Source organism: Bombina bombina, chromosome 6 (genome assembly GCF_027579735.1).
Source record: "Bombina bombina isolate aBomBom1 chromosome 6, aBomBom1.pri, whole genome shotgun sequence".
Lineage (NCBI taxonomy): Eukaryota > Metazoa > Chordata > Amphibia > Anura > Bombinatoridae > Bombina > Bombina bombina.
This window is the reverse complement of record NC_069504.1, coordinates 41,925,930-41,953,780: the sequence shown is the minus strand read 5'-3', so window position 1 is coordinate 41,953,780 and position 27,851 is coordinate 41,925,930. Positions and strand designations below refer to the sequence as shown.

The 27,851-nt window shown below is 36.9% G+C and overlaps 1 protein-coding gene across 1 annotated transcript in view; it reads left to right on the top strand.

Moving 5' to 3' along the window:
- LOC128664316 (collagen alpha-1(VII) chain-like) overlaps positions 1-27,851 on the top strand; it is a 913,939-nt gene that overhangs the window by 750,483 nt on the left and 135,605 nt on the right. The window contains exons 95-96 of the mRNA XM_053719156.1: positions 20,222-20,299; positions 25,968-26,021. Of these exons, the coding sequence (XP_053575131.1) occupies positions 20,222-20,299; positions 25,968-26,021 (132 nt within the window). The remainder of the gene's footprint in view (positions 1-20,221; positions 20,300-25,967; positions 26,022-27,851) is intronic.

Sequence of the window (27,851 nt, the reverse complement as noted above, 5' to 3'; positions counted from 1 at the left end):
CAATATTTTTTAATTAATAATAAAACACAAACCGTTTAACAAAAATGATTTATTTTTGCCATGTTTATTGACATCTATGGTGAGAACTATTGTGCATTATATGGAGGCTGTATATCATATGATCTGGCAGCCATTTTGTTTTACCCAAACATTTCAAAAAAAAAATTATGTAAGAACTTACCTGATAAATTTATTTATTTCATATTGGCAAGAGTCCATGAGCTAGTGACGTATGGGATATACAATCCTACCTGGAAGGGCAAAGTTTCCCAAACCTCAAAATGCCTATAAATACACCCCTCACCACACCCACAATTCAGTTTAACGAATTGCCAAGTAGTGGGGTGATAGAAAAAGGAGTAAAAAGCTTAAAAAAAGGAACTGGAAATATAATTGTGCTTTATACAAAAAAACATAACCACCATAAAAAGGGTGGGTCTCATGGACTCTTGCCAATATGAAAGAAATTAATTTATCAGGTAAGATCTGACATAAATTATGTTTTCTTTCATGTAATTGGCAAGAGTACATGAGCTAGTGACATATAGGATAGTAATACCCAAGATGTGGTACTGCACAGAAGAGTCACTAGAGAGGGAGGGATAAAAATAAAAACAGCCATTTTTCTGCTAAAAAAAACTAAATCCACATAAAAAAAATGTTTTTCTCATAATTTAAAAGAAAAAACTTAAAACATAAGCAGAGGAATCAAACTGAAACAGCCTGAAGAACTTTTCTACCAAAAACTGCTTCCGAAGAGGCAAATACATCAAAACGGTAGAATTTAGTAAATGTATGCAAAGAAGACCAAGTCGCTGCTTTGCAAAACTGATTAACTGAAGCTTCATTCTTAAAAGCCCACGAAGTGGAGAGTGATCTAGTAGAATGAGCTGTGATTCTCTGAGGTGGGGCCTGACCCGACTCCAAATAAGCCTGATGAATCAAAAGCTTTAACCAAGATGCCAAGGAAATGGCAGACGTTTTCTGACCTTTCCTTGAACCAGAAAAGACAACAAATAGACTAGAAGGGGCCTAGTTATCAAGCCGTCTACTTTACCTGCCTTCGCCGGTTCAATACGCCGGCCTAAGCTCGCCTACGATTGCCGCCGCGGACCTGCAAAATTTCGCCAAAGTTATAAAAAAATCTGTCAAAAAGCCGCGCACCAAGTACGGTGCGATGAGCAGCGGACTGTGATAGTTATCACTCATCCGATCTCGCTACTCTTCGGCTTTTTGACAGCTTTATTGCTAGCCTGTCACTAGGCACCCACACTAAACTACACTGTTCTACCCCCTATACAGGCGCCCCCGGAGCCCCCCGCAACTAAATAAAGTTATTAACCCTTAAACCGCCGCTCCTAGACCCCGCCGCAACTCTTATAAATGTATTAACCCCTAAACCGCCGCTCCCGGACACCGCCGCCACCTACATTATACCTAGTAACCCCTATCCTGCCCCCCCTATACCGTCCCCACCTATAATAAAGTTATTAACCCCTATCCTGCTGTTCCCGGACCTCGCCGCAACTAAATAAATAGTTTAACCCCTAAACCGCCACTCCCAGACCCCGCCGCAACCTATATTAAACTTATTAACCCCTAATCTGCCCCCCCTACACCGTCGCCACCTATAATAAGTTTATTAACCCCTATCCTGCCCCCCCTATACCGCCGCAACCTATAATACATTTATTAACCCCTATCCTGCCCCCCCCTACACCGCCGCCACTGTAATAAAATTATTAACCCCTAAACCTAAGTCTAACACTAACCCTAACACCCCCCTAATTTAAATATTAATTAAATAAATCTAAATAATATTTCTATTATTAACTAAATTAATCCTATTTAAAACTAAACACTTACCTATAAAATAAACCCTAATATAGCTACAATATAAATAATAATTATATTGTAGCTATCTTAGGATTTATATTTATTTTACAGGCAAATTTCAATTTATTTTAACTAGGTACAATAGCTATTAAATAGTTATTGACTATTTAATAGCTTACCTAGCTAAAATAAAGAGAAATTTACCTGTAAAATAAATCCTAACCTAAGTTACAATTACACCTAACACTACACTATACTTTAATAAATTATTTCTATTTAAAACTAAATACTTACCTGTAAAATAAACCCTAAGATAGCTACAATGTAATTAATAATTACATTGTAGCTATTTTAGGGTTTATATTCATTTTACAGGTAACTTTGTATTTATTTTAGCTAGTTAGAATAGTTATTAAATAGTTATTAACTATTTAATAACTACCTAGCTAAAAAAAATACAAAATTACCTTACCAACCCTTAAAAGGGCCTTTTGCGGGGCATGCCCCAAGGAAAACTGCTCTTTTGCCTGTAAAAGAAAAATACAACCCCCCCAACATTAAAACCCACCACCCACATACCCCTAATCTAACCCAAACCCCCCTTAAAAAAAAACTAACACTACCGAAGAGGAGATCCAAAGCAGCAGAAGTGAAGGGGCGCTGAAGAAGTCTTCCATCCGATGAAGTCATCATCCAGGCGGCGCTGAAAAAGTCTTCCATCCGGGTGATGACATCTTCCAAGCGGCGCTGAAGAAGTCTTCCATCCGGGCAATGTCATCTTCCAAGCGGGGTCTTCAATCTTCTTTCTTCAGGATCCATCTTCATCCCGCCGACGCGGAACATCCTTCTTCCCAGACGGACTACCGACGAATGAAGGCTTCTTTAAGCGACGTCATCCAAGATGGCGTCCCTTCAATTCAGATTGGCTGATAGGATTCTATCAGCCAATCGGAATTAAGGTAGGAAAAATCTGATTGGCTGATTGAATCAGCCAATCAGATTGAAGTTCAATCCGATTGGCTGATCCAATCAGCCAATCAGATTGAGCTTGCATTCTATTGGCTGTTCTGATCAGCCAATAGAATGCGAGCTCAATCTGATTGGCTGATTCAATCAGCCAATCAGATTTTTCCTACCTTAATTCCGATTGGCTGATAGAATCCTATCAGCCAATCGGAATTGAAGGGACGCCATATTGGATGACGTCCCTTAAAGGAGCCTTCATTCATCGGTCCATGAAGATGGATCCTGAAGAAAGAAGATTGAAGACCCCGCTTGGAAGATGACATCGCCCGGATGGAAGACTTCTTCAGCGCCGCTTGGAAGATGACATCGCCCGGATGGAAGACTTCTTCAGCGCCGCCTGGATGATGACTTCATCGGATGGAAGACTTCTTCACCGCCCCTTGGAGGATCACTTCTGCCGCTCCGGATCTCCTCTTCGGTTCTATCGGTGGGTCGGCTGGCTGAAGACAACTCAAGGTAGGATGATCTTCAGGGGGGTAGTGTTAGGTTTTTTTTAAGGGGGGTTTGGGTTAGATTAGGGGTATGTGGGTGGTGGGTTTTAATGTTGGGGGGGTTGTATTTTTCTTTTACAGGCAAAAGAGCAGTTTTCTTTGGGGCATGCCCCGCAAAAGGCCCTTTTAAGGGCTGGTAAGGTAAAAGAGCTTTGAACTTTTTAATTTAGAATAGGGTAGGGAATTTTTTATTTTGGGGGGCTTTGTTATTTTATTAGGGGTCTTAGATTAGGTGTAATTAGCTTAAAATTGTTGTAATATTTTTTAAATGTTTGTAACTTATTTTTTTTATTTTTTGTAACTTAGCTTTTTTTATTTTTTGTACTTTAGTTAGTTTATGTAATTGTATTTAATTGTAGTTATTTGTATTTACTTTATTTAATTAATGTAATGATAGTGTAGTGTTAGGTTTAATTGTAACTTAGGTTAGGATTTATTTTACAGATAATTTTGTATTTCTTTTAGCTAGGTAGTTATTAAATAGTTAATGACTATTTAATAACTATTCTAACTAGCTAAAATAAATACAAAGTTACCTGTAAAATATATATAATTCCTAAAATAGCTACAATGTAATTATTAATAATTTAATAATTTATTGCTAGCCTAATAATTTAAGTATAGTGTAGTGTTAGGTGTAATTGTAACTTAGGTTAGGATTTATTTTACAGGTAAATTTCTCTTTATTTTAGCTAGGTAAGCTATTAAACAGTTAATAACTATTTAATAGCTATTGTACCTAGTTAAAATAAATTGAAATTTGCCTGTAAAATAAAAATAAATCCTAAGATAGCTACAATATAATTATTATTTATATTGTAGCTATATTAGGGTTTATTTTATAGGTAAGTATTTAGTTTTAAATAGGATTCATTTAGTTAATAATAGAAATATTATTTAGATGTAATCAATTAATATTTAAGTTGGGGGGTGTTAGGGTTAGACTTAGGTTTAGGGGTTAATACATATATTATAGTTGCGGCGGGGTCAGGGAGCGGCGGTTTAGGGGTTAACATATTTATTATAGCTTGCGGTGGGCTCCGGGAGCGGCGGTTTAGGGGTTAATCATTTTATTAGAGTGGCGGTGGGCTCCGGGAGTGGCGGTTTAGGGGGTAATACATTTATTTAGTTGCGGGGGGACAGATTAGGGGTGTTTAGACTCGGGGTACATGTTAGGGTGTTAGGTGTAGACAGCTCCCATAGGAATCAATGGGAATTCTGGCAGCAGCGAACATGAACTTTCGCTATGGTCAGACTCCCATTGATTCCTATGGGATCCGCCGCCTCCAGGGCGGCGGATTGAAAACCAGGTACGCTGGGCCGGAAAAGTGCAGAGCGTACCTGCTAGTTTTTTGATAACTAGCAAAAGTAGTCAGATTGTGCCGCAGAATCGATCTGTGTCGGACTGAGTCCTGCGGATCGAAGCTTACGTAACTAAATTCTACTTTTGACGGTCTCTAGCCTTTGATAACTAAGGCGAATCAGCCTCGCCACAAATACGCTGCGGAATTCCAGAGTATTTGAGGTTGACGGCTTGATTACTAGGCCTCGAAGTCTTCACAAATGAAGTCTGCAAAACTGCCTTATCCTGATGGAAAATCAGAAAAGGAGACTCAAAAGAAAGAGCAGATAATTTGGAAACTCTTCTAGCAGAACAGATAGCCAAAAGGAACAACACTTTCCAAGAAAGTAGTTTAATATCCAAAGAATGCATAGGCTCAAAAGGAGGAGCCTGTAAATCTTTCAAAACCAAATTAAAACTCCAAGGAGGAGAGATTGATTTAATGACAGGCTTGATACGGACCAAAGCCTGTACAAAACAGCGAATATCAGGAAGTTTAGCAATCTTTCGTTGAAATAAAACAGAAAGAGCAGAGATTTGTCCCTTCAATGAACTTGCAGAACTTGCGGACAAACCTTTATCCAAACCATCCTGAAGAAACTGTAAAATTCTAGGAATTCTAAAAGAATGCCAGGAGATTTTATGAGAACACCATGAAATATAAGTCTTACAAACTCAATAATAAATCTTCCTAGAAACAGATTTACAAGCCTGTAACATAGTATCAATCACTGAGTCAGAGAAACCTCTATGACTAAGCACTAGCATTCAATTACCATACCTTCAAATTTAACGATTTGAGATCCTGATGGAAGAACGGTCCTTGAGACAGAAGGAAGTGGCCAAGGTTGGCAACTGGACATCCGTACAAGATCCACATATCAGAACCTGTGAGGCCATGCTGATGTTACCAAAAACACAAACAATTGTTCCATGATGATCTTGGAGATCACTCTTGGAAGAAGAACTAGAGGCGGGAAGATATAAGCAGGTTGGTAAAACCAAGGAACTGCTAACTCATCCACCGACTCCACCTGAGGATCCCTGGACCTGGACAAGTACCTGGGAAGTTTCTTGTTTAGATGTGAAGCCATCAGATCTATTTCTGGAAGACCCCACATCTGAACAATCTGAAAAAACACATCTGGAGAGACCACTCCCCCGGATGTAAAGTCTGATGGCTGAGATAATCTGCTTCCCAATTGTCTAGACCTGGGATATGTACCACAGAAATTAGACAAGAGCTGGATTCCGCCCAAGAAAGTATCCAAGATACTTCTTTCATAGCTAGGGGACTGTGAGTCCCAACCTGATGATTGACATATGCCACAGTTGTGATATTGTCTGTCTGAAAACAAATGAATGGTTCTCTCTTCAACAGAGGCCAAACCTCAAGAGCCCTGAAAATAGCACGGAGTTCTAAAATATTGATTGGTAACATCGCCTTTTGAGATTTCCAAACCCCTTGTGCTGTCAGAGATCCCCAGACAGCTCCCCAACCTGAAAGACTTGCATCTGTTGTGATTACAGTCGAGGTTGGACGAACAAAAGAGGCTACTTGAACTATACGATGGTGATCTAACCACCAAGTCAGAGAGAGTCGAACATTGGGATTTAAGGATATTAATTGTGATATCCTTGTATAATCCCTGCACTATTGATTCAGCATACAAAGCTGAAGAGGTCTCATATGAAAATGAGCAAACGGGATAGCATCCGATTCTTCAGTCATGAGACCTAAAACTTTCATGCACATAGCCACTGAAGGGAATGATTGAGACTGAAGGTTTTGACAAGCTGAATCCAATTTCATTCGTCTCTTGTCTGTTAGAGACAGAGTCATGGACACTGAATCTATCTGGAAACCTAAAATGGTGGCCCTTATCTGAGGAATCAAGGAACGTTTCGGTAAATTGATTGTCCAACCATGTCTTTGAAGAAACAACACTAGTTGATTCATGTGAAATTCAGCAGAATGTAAAGACTGAGCTAGTACCATGATATCGTCCAAACTCCGCAATACCCTGTTCTCTGATTACAAAGAGTAGGGCACCGAGAACCTTTGAAACAATTCTTGGAGCGGTCGCTAGGCCAAATGGAAGAGCAACAAATTGGTAATGCTTGTCTAGAAAAGAGAATCTCAGAAACCGATAGTGGTCTGGATGAATCAGAATGTGAAGATATGCATCCTGTAAGTCATGGACATATAATGACCTTGCTGAACAAAAGGCAGAATAGTCCTTATAGTCACCATTTTGAAAGTTGGCACTCTTACAAAATGATTCAAAATTTTCAGATCCAGAACTGGCCTGAATTAATTTTCTTTTTTTGGGACAATGAATAGATTTGAATAAAACCCCAGACCCTGTTTCTGAAATGGAACTGGTATTATTACCCCTGAAAGCTCTAGATTTTAAATACACTTCAGAAAAGCTTGAGCCTTCACTGGATTTGCTGGAATGCGTGAGAGAAAAAATCTTCTCATAGGAGGTTTTACTCTGAATCCTATTCGATACCCTTGAGAGACAATACTCTGAATCCACTGATTTTGGACAGAATCTGCCTAAATGTTTTGGAAAAATTTTAATCTGCCCCCCACCAGCTGAGCTGGAATTAGGGCTGCACCTTCATGCAGACTTAGGGGCTGGCTTTGGTTTCTTAAAAGACTTGGATTTATTCCAACTTGAAGAAGGTTTCCAATTGGAACCAGATTCTTTGGGGGAAGGATTGGCTTTCTGTTCCTTATTCTGTCGAAAAGAACAAAAACGATTCGAAAGTTTAGATTTACCCTTAGATCTTTTATCCTGAGGCAAAAAAAACCTCCCTTCCCCCAGTGAAAGTTGAAATAATTGAATCCAACTGAGAACCAAATAAATTGTTACCTTGGAAAGAAAGAGATAGTAGTCTAGACTTAGATACCATGTCAGCATTCCAATATTTAAGCCACAAAGCTCTTCTAGTTAAAATAGCTAAAGACATAGATTTAACATCAATTTAGATGATATCAAAAATAGCATCACAGATAAAATGATTAGCATGTTGAAGCAAGCGAACAATGCTAGACAAATCAGGATCTGTTTCCTGTTGCGCTAAGCTTTCCAACCAAAAAGTTGATGCAGCTGCAATAGATATAGCAGGCCTAAGAGTAAAGCCAGAAAATAAATAAGCTTTCCTTAGATAAGTTTCAAGTTTCCTATCCAAAGGATCCTTAAAAGAAGTACTATCTTCCATAGGAATAGTAATACGTTTGGCAAGAGTAGAAATAGCCCTATCAACTTTTGGGATTTTTTCCCAAAACTCCAATCTAGCTGTTGGCAAAGGATACAACTTTTTAAACCTAGAAGAAGGAATAAAAGAAGTACCAGGCATATTCCATTCCTTTGAAATCATATCAGAAATAGCATCATAAACTGGAAAAACCTCTGGAGTAACCACAGGAGGTTTATAAACAGAATTTAAACGTTTACTAGTTTTAGTATCAAGAGGACTAGATTCCTCAATATCCAAAGTAACCAACACCTCTTTTAACAAGGATCGAATATACTCCATCTTTAAAAGATAAGTAGATTTGTCAGTGTCAATATTTGAGGTAGGATCTTCTGAATCAGATAGATCCTCATCAGAGGAGGATAATTCAGTATTTTGTCGGTCATTTGAAATCTCATCAACTCTATGAGAAGTTTTAAAACACCTTTTACGTTTATTAGAAGCAATAAAATCTTTAATATTCACAGGGATATCATGTACATTAGATGTTGAAGGAACAACAGGCATTGTACTAGTACTGATGTATATATTATCTGCCTGCAAAAGCTTATCATGACAACTCTTACATACTACAGCTGGAGATATAATCTCCGCTAACTGACAACAGATACACTTAGCTTTGGTAGAACTGTTATCAGGCAGCAGGGTTCCAACAGTTGTTTCTGAGACAGGATCAGATTGAGACAACTTGCAAATGTAAGATTAAAAAAACAACATATGAAGCAAAATTATCAATTTCCTTATATAGCAGTTTCAGGAATGGGAAAAAATGCAAACAGCATAGCCCTCTGAGCATAAAAAAGGCAAAAGGCATATATGAAGTGGGGTTTAAATAAATAAATTATTTGGCGCCAAGTATGACGCACTACACAAAATGAAATGTTTTGGCGCTAGCAACCTCCGGAAATGACGCAACTCATGTCATGGCAGAAGCAACCTTGTGCAAGGAAACCTGTCCTCAACTAAGACATTGTAAATGACGAATTTGCGTCACCGAACGTACCTTCGCGCCAAAAATATTCTTGCGCCAAGAATAACGCAATAAATATCAACATTTTGCGACCTCGCAAGCCTAATTTTGCCCACAAAATTTAATGAAAAAGCAGTCAATTTGAAGAAAAGACTATACCTCAGGTAAGAAATAACTTCCTAAATATGTTTCCCAATTTTGAAACTGATAGTCTGCAAAAGGAAATATATTTGCCATGAGTCAGGTTTATGTATAAGTACAAAACATATATTTAAAACTTTATATTAATACATAAAGTGCCAAACTATAGCTGAGAGTGTCTTAAGTAATGAAAATATACTTACCGAATGACACCCATCCACATATAGCAGATAGCCAAACCAGTACTGAAAAAGTATCAATAGAGGTAATTGAATATGAGAGTATATCGTCAATCTGAAAAGGGAGGTAGGAGATGAATCTCTACGACCGATAACAGAGAACCTATGAAAAAATATCCTGTGAGAAAAACCATAGAATCAATAGGTGATAATCCCTTCACATCCCTCTGACAAACACTGTACTCTGAGAGGATACGTCACTAGCTCATGGACTCTTGCCAATTACATGAAAGAAATCTATTTTCTCTGCAACCCCTTATGTTAGAACTGTGAAACTTGCTGTGTAACCTTATATTGTGACCTAGAGTCACAATTGTGCATGTAGAAGGAATTGGTCACAAGCTGTGCCAGCCATATTGGTTTACGGGAAAATTTTGAAAATTTGTTTTTTTTTTTGCAACCGCTTATGTTAAAGCTATGAAATTTGCTGTATAACCATATATTGTGACCTAGAGTTACATCTGTTTGTGTTGAAAGTATTAGTTATATGGTGTGGCAGCCATCTTGAAAAACGCAAACATTTCGAAAATGTGTTTTTTTTCCAACTGCTTATGTTAGAATTGGCTTGACCACCTCTATCACTGCTTGCAGCTATATTTTTCCTATTATTATTATCCTAAGGTTTCTTATTTCTCTGTTTACTTTTGTGTGTTTGTTCCAGCTACAAGTTAAACTTGTTTCTTCTTATCAAATCTGCAACATCCCAAAAATATTGGGCTAGATTACATGTGGAGCCCTAGCGATAGCGCAGGGTGCTAGAATAAAGTACAATCACATATTACAAGTGGAGCGATATCAATAGCGCAGGGTGCTAGAATAAAGCATAATCACGTATTACAAGTGGAGCGCTATTGATAGCGCAGGGGGCTAGAATAAAGCACAATCACGTATTACAAGTGGAGCGCTAGCGATAGCGCAGGGCGCTAGAATTAAGCACAATAACGTATTACATGTGGAGACCTAGCGATAGCGCAGGGGACTAGAATAAAGCATAATCACGTATTACAAGTGGAGCGCTAGCAATAGCGCAGGGCGCTAGAATAAAACACAATCATGTATTACAAGTGGAGCGCTAGCGATAGCACAGGGTGCTAGAATAAAGCACAATCACGTATTACATGTGGAGACATAGCGATAGCGCAGGGTGCTAGAATAAAGCACAATCATGTATTACAAGTGGAGCGCTATCGATAGCGCAGGGTGCTAGAATAAAGCACAATCACAAGAACATTTTAATATGGGCCAAAAGTTTTAACACCCTATTCATTTAACCGAAAGGGCAAGGAATGCTTTTAGCATGCACATTGTATAGTATATACTGTATATAGTTATAGTAGCGAATTAAGTGTTGCACTCGAGCGCAATGCAAAATACCCTTTTAAATGTAGTGCTTTTTAGACTTAATACAAAGGAAACAATGATTTATTAATGAAAACAAGGTTTTGTGGCAGAATTAAATGGTATATGGCAAGGAGTGGAAATAGGCACTTGTGTGCATGTATCCTGTATATTTGTGTGTTTGCATGTACACTCACAGGACTTCTTTTAACACAATTTTATTCATATACCATTATTCAATACTTTATCAGATACAAGTCAACGTTTCGGCTTACAGTACAAGCCTTTTTCAAGACTATCTGAACATGTTAGGCGCAATTTCTCAGCGTGTATATCGCCATTGTGATCAGGGATAGGCACGAGCCAAGGCTGTGGCGGACATTTTCTAAAGTAAAGACCTTTAGTGAAGGACACCAAGGTACATTTACAATTAAAACTATTATTTTATAGTGCTGAATTTTATTATACAGATCCAGAAGATACACAACCAGTATTTCACTCAGGCTTTATTTATTCCATAACTTATCACCCAATCTTGCTAGCACTCTCTTGACAAGCCACTAATTTTATTCACAGTAAATATTTTCCCTTACCTATTATTTAATCAGAAAGAAAAGATATACTAAGGTTATGATTCACAACCTTAATATATCTTTTCTTTCTATTTAAATACTACTTATAATAAACCTCAGGTGCTGTTTTTTTTTTTGCATATAAAGCTCCAGGGACACAGTGGCAGCTTGCTTCTTGAATCTTCCCTCCCTTTCTGTCTCACTCAGAGTCATTTTCTGGTACTAAGCAGCATCGTGTGGGAGTGGCCACGCCACGTGTGTTAAGGAGGAGTCAGGACCAGTATTAATCTGTCTTACTCCTCCCTCCCCACAGCAAAATGGGCGGCGGACACTGCAAGGACCAGTCACGGACACCAGTGTCCGTGTATGGACACCTTGCCTATCCCTGATTGTGAGGCTGCTTGTTGTCAAAAAATTGTCAAATAAATTATGTTAATGCATAGAGTTTAAAGGGACAGTCTACACCAGAATTGTTATTGTTATAAAATATAGATAATCCCTTTTTTACCCATTCCCCAGTTTTGCATAACCAACACAGTTATATTTATATATTATTTACTTCTGTGATTATCTTGTATCTAAGCCTCTGCAAACTGCCCCTTTATTTCAGTTCTTTTGACAGACTTGCAGTTTAGCCAATAAGTGATGGCTCCCAGGTAACTTCACGTGCATGAGCAGTGTTATCTATATGAAAAACATGAACTAACACCCTCTAATGGTGAAAAACCTGTTAAAATGCATTCTTAAGAGGCGGCCTTCAAGGTCTAAGAAATTAGCATATGAACCTCCTAGGTTAAACTGTCAGCTAAGAATACCAAAAGAACAAAGAAAAATTGGTGATAAAAGTAAATTGGAAAATTGTTTAAAATTACATGCCCTATCTGAATCATGAAAGTTTTTTTTGGACTAGACTGTCCCTTTAAGTTATTCAAACATTAAAAAGCAAGAAAATTCCCAACTTTAACTGCTGGGACGTAAGTTTTTTTTAGAATTTCCTATTTTTATTAAATCTTTGAAAAAAATATTTTAAACCATATTTATCATAGATGTTTTTATACTTACCATGCTGTGTTGCTAAAATAATAAAATTAAAATAAACAAAAACAAAAAAATAATACTTAATTTCTTCCATAGTTTTCAAGACCACCATATTATCATTTTAAGACAACTGATACATTTAAAACTTAGAATTGCTGATACCTGTTAACTGTCAAAATCGTATTTCATTTTTTGTTAAGGGGACATAAAACCCACATTTTTTTATTCTTGTTTCAGATAGAACATACAATTTGAAACAACTTTCTAATTTACTTCTATTATGAAATTGTTTTCATTTTCTTGTTATCATTTGTTGAAAAGCAGAAAAGTAAGCTCAGGAGAGTGCATATGTTGGCAGTACTTTATGGTAGCAGTTTTGCAACATTGTTATGCATTAGCAGGAACACTAGGTGGCATCACTATTTCCTGTTATGTATTGCTCCAGATATGTGCACACTACCTATATGGATATCTCTTCAACAAAGAATAACAAGAGAATGACGCAAATTTGATAATAGAGGTAAATTGGGAACTTTTTTTAAAATTGTATTCTCTATCTGAATCATAAAGGAAATTTTTTGGGTTCCCTGTTCCTTTAATCAGACTGTTCGCTTTTTAGTAATCCAACTCATCTCATTGTACATATTTTATGGCATCAATCTTCATAGATCCGTCCAGTAGAAGTTTAGTACTTATTGTGCAGGAAATTATGAAAACTCCACAAGTACAGTTTAAATAAATAAAAAATCAATAAATAATAATGTTGCAGTCATTTATATTAGCAATATACCACTGTTTAGAGTTCCAAAGAAAGTAACAATTAAAAAGATATTTAACATGGGTTTAACCAGTTTTCTATCAGAAATATCACAAATACACACTATGGGCTAGATTAAGAGTGGAGCACAGAAAAGCAAGAAAAGCGGGGGGGGGGGGAGCAAGAAAAGTTGAAAAAAAACTAACATTCTACTAACACTCACAGGACTTAATAGTTTCACAAAATATTGAACTTTATTGTTATTAATATTTCATCAAAGAAGGTTCAGTCAACGTTTCTGTCCTCACAGAGACCTTTGTCAGTACTTTCGTTATTAGAGTATGTCCTATATGTTCAGAAGTGAAAAGTTGTTTGTCTATTCCACTCACACACACAAAGTTGACTGAACCTCTTTTGATGAAATATTAATAACAATAAAGTTCAATATTTTGTGAAACTATTAAGTCCTGTGAGTGCCTCTTCTTTCTTTGAAGTTTCTACCGATACACCATAGAGAGCACCCAGGCAATTCACGACTACAGTGAGTGCTTGGAACCCAGAACTACACAGTATATATACAGGGAGTGCAGAATTATTAGGCAAATGAGTATTTTGACCACATCATCCTCTTTATGCATGTTGTCTTACTCCAAGCTGTATAGGCTCGAAAGCCTACTACCAATTAAGCATATTAGGTGATGTGCATCTCTGTAATGAGAAGGGGTGTGGTCTAATGACATCAACATTTTTCTAAGGTTTTATGGACTGATGAAATGAGAGTGAGTCTTGATGGGCCAGATGGATGGGCCCGTGGCTGGATTGGTAAAGGGCAGAGAGCTCCAGTCCGACTCAGACGCCAGCAAGTTGGAGGTGGAGTACTGGTTTGGTATCATCAAATATGAGCTTGTGGGGCCTTTTCGGGTTGAGGATGGAGTCAAGCTCAACTCCCAGTCCTACTGCCAGTTTCTGGAAGACACCTTCTTCAAGCAGTGGTACAGGAAGAAGTCTGCATCCTTCAAGAAAAACATGATTTTCATGCAGGACAATGCTCCATCACACGCGTCCAAGTACTCCACAGCGTGGCTGGCAAGAAAGGGTATAAAAGAAGAAAATCTAATGACATGGCCTCCTTGTTCAACTGATCTGAACCCCATTGAGAACCTGTGGTCCATCATCAAATGTGAGATTTACAAGGAGGGAAAACAGTACACCTCTCTGAACAATGTCTGGGAGGCTGTGGTTGCTGCTGCACGCAATGTTGATGGTGAACAGATCAAAACACTGACAGAATCCATGGATGGCAGGCTTTTGAGTGTCCTTGCAAAGAAAGGTGGCTATATTGGTCACTGATTTGTTTTTGTTTTGTTTTTGAATGTCAGAAATGTATATTTGTGAATGTTGAGATGTTATATTGGTTTCACTGGTAAAAATAAATAATTGAAATGGGTATATATTTGTTTTTTGTTAAGTTGCCTAATAATTATGCACAGTAATAGTCTCCTGCACACACAGATATCCCCCTAAAATAGCTATATCTAAAAACAAACTAAAAACTACTTCCAAAACTATTCAGCTTTGATATTAATGAGTTTTTTGGGTTCATTGAGAACATGGTTGTTGTTCAATAATAAAATTAATCCTCAAAAATACAACTTGCCTAATAATTCTGCACTCCCTGTATATATAAAGAATGAAGACAATTGCACTCTCTGGATTTATAAAGAACAAAACTGTTTCACCCCTACCTCGAAATGTCACACAGTAAACAGTTTTGTTCTTTATAAATCCAGATAGATTGGAAACTAAAGGATAGTGAGAGTGCTGTTTCTTCCTGCTAATATATATATTGAAAAAAAAAAAAAAAAAAAATATATACATATAAATATCTATTTAAAAATACTTAGAACATATTCCCCTATGTGAAGAACATATTTTCCATGTTTTCATCTACTTGACTGCAAAGTACGCTAATGCACCTTTATATATGTCTATGTATGTACACATAGATATGTGTATATATGAATATAAATACATATATATATATATACACACACACACACATATAAATACATAAATACACTTGTAAACACATATACATAGATATCTAAATATATATTTATATATAAATATAAATATATATATATACACACATACATATACTGTACATATTTAGACATGTGTATGTGTGTATCGCTATGTTAAAGGATTACTTTCTGTTATAATTTTTAAGTTAAACAACTAACATATTAAAGTTAATAAACATTAATTAAAACCTACTGACTTTTATTTTCTCCAAAACAAAGTTTCATAACTTCTAAAAGTTATATATTTTATTCGCCGATGATGTCACGTTATCCTGCCCACTATTTTCAGCACTGAGTGTTCAAAATACTTAAACCAATAACTTTGTGTTTAAAGCGCCATTTTGAAACCTAGGTATTGTAAACGGATTGGTACAGAGCAAAGGATACCCACGGAGTGGGTTTGGAAAACAATTAAATTTGCAGACAACATTTCTGATATACGGTAGGGATATGTTAATGAAATGCTATTGATAAAACGCGTATTTGGGGTAGTTAGTTAGTAACAGGCATAGAAAATATTTACTTTCAGTGGCCCTTTAAAGGGACACTGAACCCAATTTTTTTTCTTTTGCAATTTAGATAGAGCATGCAATTTTAAACAACTTTCTAATTTACTCCTATTATCAATTTTTCTTCGTTCTCTTGCTTTCTTAATTTGAAAAAGGTGTTTTTGCTATTGTTTTGGTTCAAAACCATGGAAAGCACTTGTTTATTGGTAGGTGAATTTACCCACCAATCAGCAAGAACAACACAGTGTGTTCACCAAAAATGGGACGGCAACTAAACTTACATTCTTGCATTTCAAATAAAGATACCAAGAGAATGAAAATAATTTGATAATAGGAGTAAATTAGAAAGTTGCTTAAAATTGCATGCTCTATATGAATCACAATAGAAAAAATTTGGGTTCAGTGTCCCTTTAAAGCCCTTTGCCTGCTCATATCTTTGAGCCCTTGTAACTTTTTCGGGCAATATTTTTTATTAATAATTTTTATCAAACAGTGCTAAGCTTGTAACTGTACTTATTAATGTATATTTTTGTCTTGCATAACAATTAAGCAGAGCTCTGAAGACGCACTAACCTGACAAGCATAAATCATGATTGCGCTCCATTTTTTTTCAACTTGTAATGTGCGCAATACGTTGCAATAAACCCAATATCACTTGCGCAAAACAGTTAGCATTCCACTCGTAATCTAGCTTTATATATTTATTTTGTTAATATAAAATATATTTGGTACTATACTGATCTAGCGTTACCCTACCTACCTCTCACAAAATGATAATATTGTAAGATCCTTCTACTATAGTGTAATATTCTTATCACTCACACGTCTCCTAGATCTAATTGCCATGGTTAAGAAAGTGACAGGGAGCTGTGTGCAGCGTTCAGTAATAATAGAGATCGTTTACAAAAGCAATAAAACATGCACAGGCAAACGTGCTAATGGCGCCATCTTGAATTTTAGTTTCAAATACCTTAAATTATCTCAAAAACTACTAATCACACAAATCTTCACCCAATGTAATAATAGACCCTCACCACACCATCTATTCAAATACCAAGTTTCAAACAAATACATGCAACCTTTTCTTAAATAAACTACTTTGTACCACTAATATTAAGTCTATGGGATTTTCAACTCATACCTCATTTTTTTCAGTCTCAAACATCTCAATTACATTTGCTAGTTTTCTATTGATTCACAGTCCAGATCTAACTGTCAAATTTCAACAAGATATGTCAATCCTCTCCAATGATATGAGCATTTCAAAACTTGAACTTCTAATACAACCCCACTCTCACCTTACACTCACCAAGCACATATTTCAGGTTTGTGAGGCAGCATCATGGATAAAGTTTAACAACCAAAGCTACTTTATAATTGTTCTTCACCCACAGAATGTGTAAACTAGGGATGTGCTTGCGGAACCCTTTGTTAGTATTCGAATGCGGAAGAAGTCAGTCGTTTGTGCCATTTGGCTCTTTTCGGAGGCAGATTTTTTTCTTTTGAAAGTACAACACACTAAGAGCTGGATTTGCTGCCACCTTCCACACTCGGATCTTAATGAAGGATCCAAATGCACCTCCCTTGTGTTAACACATATGGGCCAATTTTCTACACATGTTCAGACCATACAAACAAGATACCACAGCCCATGACAACAACAGTGATGTCCTTTTGTTATGATCATAGATATGTGCCAAATAATAAATTATACTGAATACATCATCAATAAGTAAATTTAAAATCAGGAATAAAACATATCTTTAATATATTGACAGATGCCAATCAATACAGATATGAATATCAATGTATATATATATATATATATATATATATATATATATATATATATATATATATATATATATATATATATATATATATATATATCACAGTTCCTACTGCTGCTTATTGGGATAAAGGGATAAAGAATTGCTACTAATGCTGACTGGCTGATATCAACTTCCTGTTAATGCTCATTAGCTACTAGCTACTTCCTTCTAATGCTCATTGGCTATTAAGTACTTCCTGCTAATGCTCATTGGCTACTAGGTACTTCCTGCTCATTGGCTACTAGGTACTTCCTGCTAATGCTCATTGGCTACTAGGTACTTCCTGCTTATGCTTATTGGCTACTAGGTATTTCCTGCTAATGCTCATGTTGATCTTTTCAAGATAAAATTGTATTTTCTATTTTTTTTAAGAACTGTGACCCTTTATGGCACTCTGTACTGTCACCCTCACATCGTACAACACTTTCTTCCCACCTCCCCATACTCCTACAAAAATAAACCTCTTCCTCCAGTCCCGCTGACCTGTGCTGTGCACGCTGTATGTGCTGCCTCCCTGTGCCCACTCCTACTGAGCATAGCATTGAAATAGAAGTTACAGATTTATAGCAATAGACATATTAGTTTAATGTATTATTGCTTTTGCTTGCTTGTGGTGCCGCTCTAATATGATAACAATAAGTTCAATGGCAAGCTAATGCTATAGAAAACTAACCTTTATGCCAAGACCAACTCACTGTTAAATCATTTCTTTACTCTGTATTTTTCTACAAAATTGTAAGAAACATTTGTGCTCATTATCTCTGACCTAGTGACAGGAGGTTAGATGTCTAAAGCTTGTGAATGTAAAATGTTCCAAAATGACTGGAAATAAAAGTAAAGCCCACACAGTAGGGTTCTTTCTGCGCTCCCAGTGAGGCAGTTTGCCATATCTAAAGGTTAATTCATTTACTGGCTGTGTATTTTCTCCATTGTATTATCTTCTGCACAACTTAAATGAACTGAAAACTGAAGTTCTTCTAAAATATTTAAGTATGCATTATACAAAACTTTACAATGAAGCTTCATTCTTTTTTACTTACAAAAAAAATACATTTGTTTTTTGCAATTTCCAAAGTAGGTAAACTCCATTTAATCCCTTAGATGTCATTGTGCTTTCTGGCATCCAAATGGCTAACTAATGTTGTTACCTAAATCTTCATTTAGATTGACATGTTATGCGTAACATTCATGCACAAAATCTCTCTGAGGGCCTGATATTAGAAAGGATAAAGTATGAAGCAATGTTAGCACTTCCCTTCAGGTGCTCGCGGCCAGCCCGGTTCTCCCAAACCATGTATAGAAGCAAAAAAGTGTTGAAAGTGGCGGCGCTGTGTCACCTCTAGGGAACCAAGCTGGCCACGTCCTCTGAGTCAACCTTGTTGCTTTCACCTCCAAAATAAAAGAGCTCACAATAGTGTCGCAGATTTCAGACAATGTGGTAGGCGCACAAACTGGATATACTCACAAGATTGCAGTTAAAATAAGTCTTTTATTAAAATCATCACAAAGGTGTCTTCCGGTGCAGCTTCAGATTTTATTTAAAATACAGCTCAACGCGTTTCGGCTAAAAGAAGCCTTTATCAAGAGCATAAAGTTAAAACAATTTCTGGAACAAAAACCTGAAGCTGCACCGGAAGACACCTTTGTGATGATTTTAATAAAAGACTTATTTTAACTGCAATCTTGTGAGTATAACCAGTTTGTGTGCCTACCACATTGTCTGAAATCTGCTACACTATTGTGAGCACTTTTATTTTGGAGGTGAAAGCAACAAGGTTGACTCAGAGGATGTGGCCAGCCTGGTTCCCTAGAGATGACACAGCGCCGCCACTTTCAACGCTTTCGGCCTGATATTCAAAACCTCACCAGCATGGAGAGAAATCACACAAAATCTTTGGGATTTTGTTACACCTTATATTGTAATATAGAAGTCTGTGTTTCATATTAAGAAAACTGCATAGCAACATAAACATTTCTTAACATAAAATGTGTGTTTCTAAAAAATTTTAAGGGCCTCGCTGTACCAAAGAGACTTGTTAGATCATCTCATCTGGGAGGTCGAGTATTAGTCCCCCAGTTATATCCCAGCTGCAAGACTGTAATCTTCTGCCCATTATATTTAAATAATTAAAGAAGGGTTTTGTGAAGCCAGACAAATTAAATCAAAATGAACTTGATTTTAAGGGACTTCAAAGTCAGTAGGATTTAGATAAAGTGTACCATTTAAAAATATTGTCAAATCTTTTTCTTTTGGTAGCCTGTGTTGTAACTGTTTATGAGATCATACTGAAGTAGACACAGGAGTGTGCATGTATCTTGAGCACTGGCTACCTCAGTATGCTCTATAGGAAAGGAGTTGATTTTTTATCGATTCAGTCTGAATCATGGAATTTTAAAGTGATGGTAAGCTCCTAAAATCACTTTACATAGACAGAAGATAATTAGTGAAGGTGATTCTTTATAAGATAAACTTTTAAAACATGTGGGTGGTACAATTCCTATTGGCTGTACCACCTGTCAATCAACAAATGTTTCATATAGGCAGCGGGGAGAGGATGATAAAACCAGTGGATTTTAAAGTAAGTTATTCATATAAATAGTTTTAAAAGGGATCTTGACATAAATCCCCTACTTTAAAGACCTTATGTCATATTATATAAGAGTTTGCCATCACTTTATTTATTTTTGCCGCCATACATATAGTCATTTTATTTATATATAATCATATTTATATTACAAAAATGTAAATGGTTTAAACTTCAACAATTTATTTTGTTAGGGAGTGAGAGGCAAAAGAGGGAAAACGCTGCCCTGCCCGCGAGGAACCCCTGGAACACCTGGAAGTAAAGGAGAGACGGTGAGAAAAAACCTGATTAAATTAGAATAATTTAATTTGCAGATCTAGTGGTGTGTTTGGGCAGTAGCTCAACAGCCTGTAACCCCTCAGGTGTATAGATAGGGGCGCTTGAGAAACCTACTCCCCCTAAGCCTGTCACATTCCAGCACATCACTGAAATATCACGTAAGGAGGAAGAGCTGGACATAAATATACACAGAATGATCTGAACTAAATGCCACCACTTTATTTCAGTTAATTAATGAAGTGTTAAGCAACACATTTCCATTAAGTTGATAAAAGTGGAGCCATAGGCCACCGAAGCGGCAGGCAGCTAAAAACAGTTTGCGGATCCATTGTGGTACCAGGTTTCCATTTAAAAGTATTGTGCAGTATGTGCAGGTGGCCTTTTTGTGTAGGTGTAAGTTAATGTTGTGTTAATGCTTCCATCCGACGTCGCATTTCTCGAAAATTGTGACATAACAAGTTTGTTACTATGGTAACCTGACCTTACACTATACAATTTACGTTTAACATCTGCGATCCTTATCTCTGATCACCTCTACAGAGAAACAAAAACAAAGATACAATGAATTCATAAAAATGAAATAAAAAAATGTTTTATTAAATGAAAAAACATTTTTTTTTTGTTTTATTAAATTTTAAAATGTATTGATATTTGTAATATTTACTGCTGACCTTGGTTTCTCCCTAGTTGGAATTATGGTGATATGTGCTTGATTATAATTGTAAATACATATTAATAGTTAAATAGGAACATAACTCCAACTAGTCCTATACCTAGGGCAGCAATAAATATAACAATTAATGTATAAAATTAAAAATTTGCATTATTTACAAAATTTTAAGATTTCAATGGAAAAGAGGCCTCAAAAAGCTAATTTTTCCTCTTTTACACCTAATTGAGCAGCCGTAGTGTTTAAGACTTTATAAACAGCTTCTGGCACTGTTTTACTATTTGCACTTTTTCTGGGAACCTGGTGGAATTTTGTGCTTTTCAGGTTCTATTATTTTCGATGGGCTGTGTAATTTCTTGGCTCTGGCTACCTGTAAATGATGAAAAACTCGCCATTGTAAACTGTCGATAAGCTTAATGGCTTTCGTTTTAAGACATGGGGGCCTAGTTATCAAGCCGTCAACCTCAAATACACTGGAATTCCGCAGCGTATTTGTGGCGAGGCTGATTCGCCTTAGTTATCAAAGGCTAGAGACCGGCAAAAGTAGAATTTTGTGACTTAAACTTCGATCCGCCGGACTCAGTCCGACACAGATCGATTCTTAGGTCACTCCAGATGTTCCGTACACAAGTACGGCACTATCTGACTACTTTTGCTAGTTATCAAAAAACTAGCAGGTACGCTCGGCACTTTTCCTGACCAGCGTACCTGGTTTTCAATCCGCCACCCTGGAGGCGGCGGATCCCATAGGAATCAATGGGACTCTGACCATAGCCAAAGTACAAGTTCGCTGCTGCCAGACATCCCATTGATTCCTATGGGAGATGTCTGCACCTAACACCCTAACATGTACCCCGAGTCTAAACACCACTAATCTGTCCCCCCTACACCGCCGCAACTAAATAAAGTTATTACCCCCTAAACCGCCGCTCCCGGAAGCCCACCGCAAGCTACTCTATACATATTAACCCCTAAACCGCCGCTCCCAGAGCCCACCGCAACTATAATATATGTATTAACCCCTAAATCGCCGCTCCCGGAGCCCACCGCAACTATAATATATGTATTAACCCCTAAAACGTCGCTCCCGGACCCTGCCGCAACCTATATTAAATTTATTAACCCCTAATCTGCCCCCCTACACCGTCGCCACCTATAATACATTTATTAACCCCTATCCTGCCCCCCACTACACCGCCGCCACTGTAATAAATTTATTAACCCCTAAACCTAAGTCTAACACTAACCCTAACACCCCCCTAACTTAAATAAATCTAAATAATATTTCTATTATGAACTAAATTAATCATATTTAAAACTAAATACTTACCTTTAAAATAAACCCTAATATAGCTACAATATAAATAATAATTATATTGTAGCTATGTTAGGATTTATTTTTATTTTACAGGAAAATTTCAATTTATTTTAACTAGGTACAATAGCTATTAAATAGTTATTAACTATTTAATAGCTTACCTAGCTAAAATAAAGAGAAATTTACCTGCAAAATAAAAACTAACCTAAGTTACAATTACACCTAACACTACACTATCATTAAATGAATTATTCCTATTTAAAACTAAATACGTACCTGTAAAATAAACCCTGAGATAGCTACAATGTAATTAATAATTACATTGTAGCTATTTTAGGAATTATATTTATTTTACAGGTAACTTTGTATTTATTTTAGCTAGTTAGAATAGTTATTAAATAGTTATTAACTATTTAATAACTACCTAGCTAAAAGAAATACAAAATTACCTGTAAAATAAATCCTAACCTAAGTTACAATTAAACCTAACACTACACTATCATTAAATAAATTAAATAAATTAACTACAAATAACTACAATTAAATACAATTACATAAACTAACTAAAGTACAAAAAATAAAAAAGCTAAGTTACAAAAAATAAAAAAAAATAAGTTACAAACATTTTAAAAATATTACAACAATTTTAAGCTACTTACACCTAATCTAAGCCCCCTAATAAAATAACAAACCCCCCAAAATAAAAAAAATGCCCTACCCTATTCTAAATTAAAAAAGTTCAAAGCTCTTTTACCTTACCTGCCCTTAAAAGGGCATTTTGTGGGGCATGCCCCAAAGAATTCAGCTCTTTTGCCTGTAAAAGAAAAATACAACCCCCCCAACATTAAAACCCACCACCCACATACCCCTAATCTAACCCAAACCCCCCTTAAAATAACCTAACACTAATCCCCTGAAGATCATCCTACCTTGAGTCGTCTTCACTCAGCCGAGCAGCGATGGAACTGAAGAGGAGACCCGGAGCGGCAGAAGTTATCCTCCAAGCGGCGCTGAAGAAATCTTCCATCCGATGAAGTGATCCTCCAAGCGGCGCTGAAGAAGCCTTCCATCTGGGCGATGTCATCTTTCAAGAGGCGCTGAAGAAGTCTTCTATCCGGGCGATGTCATCTTCCAAGCGGGGTCTTCAATCTTCATCCCGCCGACGCGGAACATCCTTCTTTACCGACGGACTACCGACGAATGAAGGCTCCTTTAAGGGACGTCATCCAAGATGGCGTCCCTTCAATTCCGATTGGCTGATAGGATTCTATCAGCCAATCGGAATTAAGGTAGGAAAAATCTTATTGGCTGATTGAATCAGCCAATCAGATTGAGCTCGCATTCTATTGGCTGATTGGAACAGCCAATTGAATGCGAGCTCAATCTGATTGGCTGATTGGATCAGCCAATCGGATTGAACTTCAATCTGATTGGCTGATTCAATCAGCCAATCAGATTTTTCCTACCTTAATTCCGATTGGCTGATAGAATCCTATCAGCCAATCAGAATTGAAGGGACGCCATCTTGGATGACGTCCCTTAAAGGAGCCTTCATTCGTCGGTAGTCCGTCGGTAAAGAAGGATGTTCCGCGTCGGCGAGATGAAGATTGAAGACCCCGCTTGGAAGATGACATCGCCCGGATAGAAGACTTCTTCAGCGCCTCTTGGAAGATGACATCACCCGGATGGAAGACTTCTTCAGCGCCGCTTGGAGGATCACTTCATCGGATGGAAGATTTCTTCAGAGCCGCTTGGAGGATAACTTCTGCCACTCCGGGTCTCCTCTTCGGTTCCATCGCTGCTCGGCTGAGTGAAGACGACTCAAGGTAGGATGATCTTCAGGGGATTAGTGTTAGGTTATTTTAAGGGGGGTTTGGGTTAGATTAGGGGTATGTGGGTGGTGGGTTTTAATGTTGGGGGGGTTGTATTTTTCTTTTACAGGCAAAAGAGCTGAATTCTTTGGGGCATGCCCCACAAAATGCCCTTTTAAGGGCTGGTAAGGTAAAAGAGCTTTGAACTTTTTAAATTTAGAATAGGGTAGGGCATTTTTTTATTTTGGGGGGATTTGTTATTTTATTAGGGGGCTTAGATTAGGTGTAAGTAGCTTAAAATTGTTGTAATATTTTTAAAATGTTTGTAACTTATTTTTTATATTTTTTGTAACAGCTTTTTTTATTTTTGTACTTTAGTTAGTTTATGTAATTGTATTTAATTGCAGTTATTTGTAGGTAATTTATTTACTTAATGTAATGATAGTGTAGTGTTAGGTTTAATTGTAACTTAGGTTAGGATTTATTTTACAGGTAATTTTGTATTTCTTTTAGCTAGGTAGTTATTAAATAGTTAATAACTATTTAATAACTATTCTAACTAGCTAAAATAAATACAAAATTACCTGTAAAATGAATATAAACCCTAAGATAGCTACAATGTAATTATTAATTATATTGTAGCTATCTTAGGGTTTATTTTACAGGTAAGTATTTAGTTTTAAATAGGAATAATTTATTTAAGTATAGTGTAGTGTTAGGTGTAATTGTAACTTAGGTTAGTTTTTATTTTAAAGGTTAATTTCTCTTTATTTTAGCTAGGTAAGCTATTAAATAGTTAATAACTATTTAATAGCTATTGTACCTAGTTAAAATAAATTGTAATTTGCCTGTAAAATAAAAATAAATCCTAAAATAGCTACAATATAATTATTATTTATATTGTAGCTATATTAGGGTTTATTTTAAAGGTAAGTATTTAGTTTTAAATAGGATTAATTTAGTTCATAATAGAAATATTATTTAGATTTATTTAATTAATATTTAAGTTAGGGGGGTGTTAGGGTTAGTGTTAGACTTAGGTTTAGGGGTTAATAATTTTATTACAGTGGCGGCGGTGTAGTGGGGGGCAGGATAGGGGTTAATACATTTATTATAGGTGGCGACGGTGTAGGGGGGGCAGGATAGGGGTTAATAAATTTAATATAGGTTGCGGCGGGGTCAGGGAGCGGCGGTTTAGGGGTTAAACTATTTATTTAGTTGCGGCGAGGTGCGGGATCAGCAGGATAGGGGTTAATAACTTTATTATAGAGGGCGACGGTATAGGGGGGGCAGGATAGGGGTTACTAGGTATTATGTAGGTGGCAGCGGTGTCTGGGAGCGGCGGTTTAGGGGTTAATACATTTATAAGAGTTGCGGCGGGGTCTAGGAGCGGCGGTTATGGGGTTAATACATTTATAAGAGTTGTGGCGGGGTCTAGGAATGGCGGTTTAGGGGTTAGTAACTTTATTTAGTTGCGGGAGGCTCCGGGGGCACCGGTATAGGGAGTAGAACAGTATAGTATAGTGTGGGTGCTTAGTGACAGGCTAGCAAGAAAGCTGTGAAAAAGCCGAAGAGCAGCGAGATCGGATGAGTGATAACTCTCACAGTCCGCTGATCATCGCCCGTTCTTGGTGCGCGTTTTTTTGACAGCTTTTTTGATAACTTAGGCAAATTTTTGCAGGTCCGCGGCGGCGATGTGAGGCGAGCTTAGGCGAGCGCTTTGGGCCGGCGAAGGCAGGAAAAGTAGACACGTTGATAACTATCCCCCTTTGTGAAAACCCAATTGCAGCTCAATGAAAACGAGCCCACAGTTTTCAGAAGTATAAGCTAATGTGATGCTAACTAATTTGCTTTATTTAAAGGGACAAGATGGGCCCGAAGGGCTGAAAGGGGACAAGGGAGACCCTGGACTCTCTGTGAGTTTACTTTTTATTTATTATTTATTGTAATTTTTATCCCTTCAATCCTTTGTATGTTGTATTAAAAAACAAGTAAATGTGAATTTTTTTGTGAGTAGTTAGCTTTGCAATATACGTTTGATATTTATCCCTCTTTTCTTATAATTTAACTGTGTGTTTTACACTACTGAGCACTAGAAGTGCACACTGCATTAAAGGGACATGTAATTTTATGATTCAGAGAGAACATACATTTAAAACAACTTTCCAATTAAGTTATCTTATCAAATTTGCTTCATTCTCTTGGTATCCTTTATGAAGTAACAGAAATGCTCTACTGGAATTTAGCTGAAAACATAGGGTTAGCCAATGACAAGAGGCAAATATATGCAGGGCCAGACTGGAAATAAGAAGCAGCCCTGGAAAAATTGGAGACCAGCCCGATTTTCCGTTGCGACTGCACATACGCTTTTTTTTCTCAAGTGGATTACTGGGATACCCTGCTCCGGAGATAACTTTAACTATAGCCCAGATAACAAGCGGAGCAGTAATGATAGCACAGAGTGCGATATCAATATCGTTGGACCGCGCTAAAATTAGCGCACTAATTAATATTACAATTATAAAATGTTTAGTGTGGCTGACATTCCATTAGTGCCTTCTATACTTTAAATGGAAATCACGACTGCACTATCTTTGATATTACAAGTTTAAAGTTACGGCTTGTGCTCACTCTCAAATCAAAAGAGCACTAGAAGAATAAATGTGACCTGAGACCTGAAGTAAAGTGTTAGGGATAAAATAAAAGTTACACAAAAAATATGTAAAGCATAATAAAATAAAGGAGTAGTCATATATAAACATTTCTAATAAAAAATATGTTTAGTAAGGGTTAAAATGGGATATGGTATATGTCAAGGTAAGGGCTCCTCAAAAGTGCATGTTTTATATATATATATATATTTCTCTTGTTAAGTGTATCCAGTCCACGGATCATCCATTACTTATGGGATATTAACTCCTCCCCAACAGGAAGTGCAAGAGGATTCACCCAGCAGAGCTGCTATATAGCTCCTCCCCTAACTGCCATTACCAGTCATTCTCTTGCACCCAACAAATAGATAGGATGTGTGAGAGGACTGTGGTGATTATACTTAGTTTCATACCTTCAATCAAAAGTTTGTTATTTTATAATAGCACCGGAGTGTGTTATTCCTTCTCTGGTAGAATTTGAAGAAGAATCTACCTGAGTTTTTCTATGATTTTAGCCGGAGTAGTTAAGATCATATTGCTGTTTCTCGGCCATCTGAGGAGAGGTAAACTTCAGATCAGGGGACAGCGGGCAGATTAATCTGCAAAGAGGTATGTAGCAGCTTATTATTTTCTGACAATGGAATTGATGAGAAAATTCTGCCATACCGATATAATGTAAACTCAGCCTTAAATGCAGTAGCAGCAACTGGTATCAGGCTGTCATGTATGTATATTTTACACTTCAGTATTCTGGGGAATGGCACTTCACTGGAATTATACTGTATGCATAAAACTTTAGCCTAATTTGCAGGGACTAGCAACAGGCTTTTTAATAACACTCAATTTATTAATGTTAAACGTTTTTTGCTGGCATGTAAAATCGTTTAATTTTCTGAGGTACTGGGTGAAAAAATGTTTTGGGCACTATTTTTTTCCACTTGGCAGTCGTTTTATTTAATTTATGACAGTTTACTGATCTCTCTCACTGTTATGTGTGAGGGGGAGGGGCCTTTTTTGGTGCTTTTGCTACGCATCAAAAAATTCAGTCAGAAGTTTATTGTCTTCCCTGCATGATCTGGTTCATCTCTACAGAAC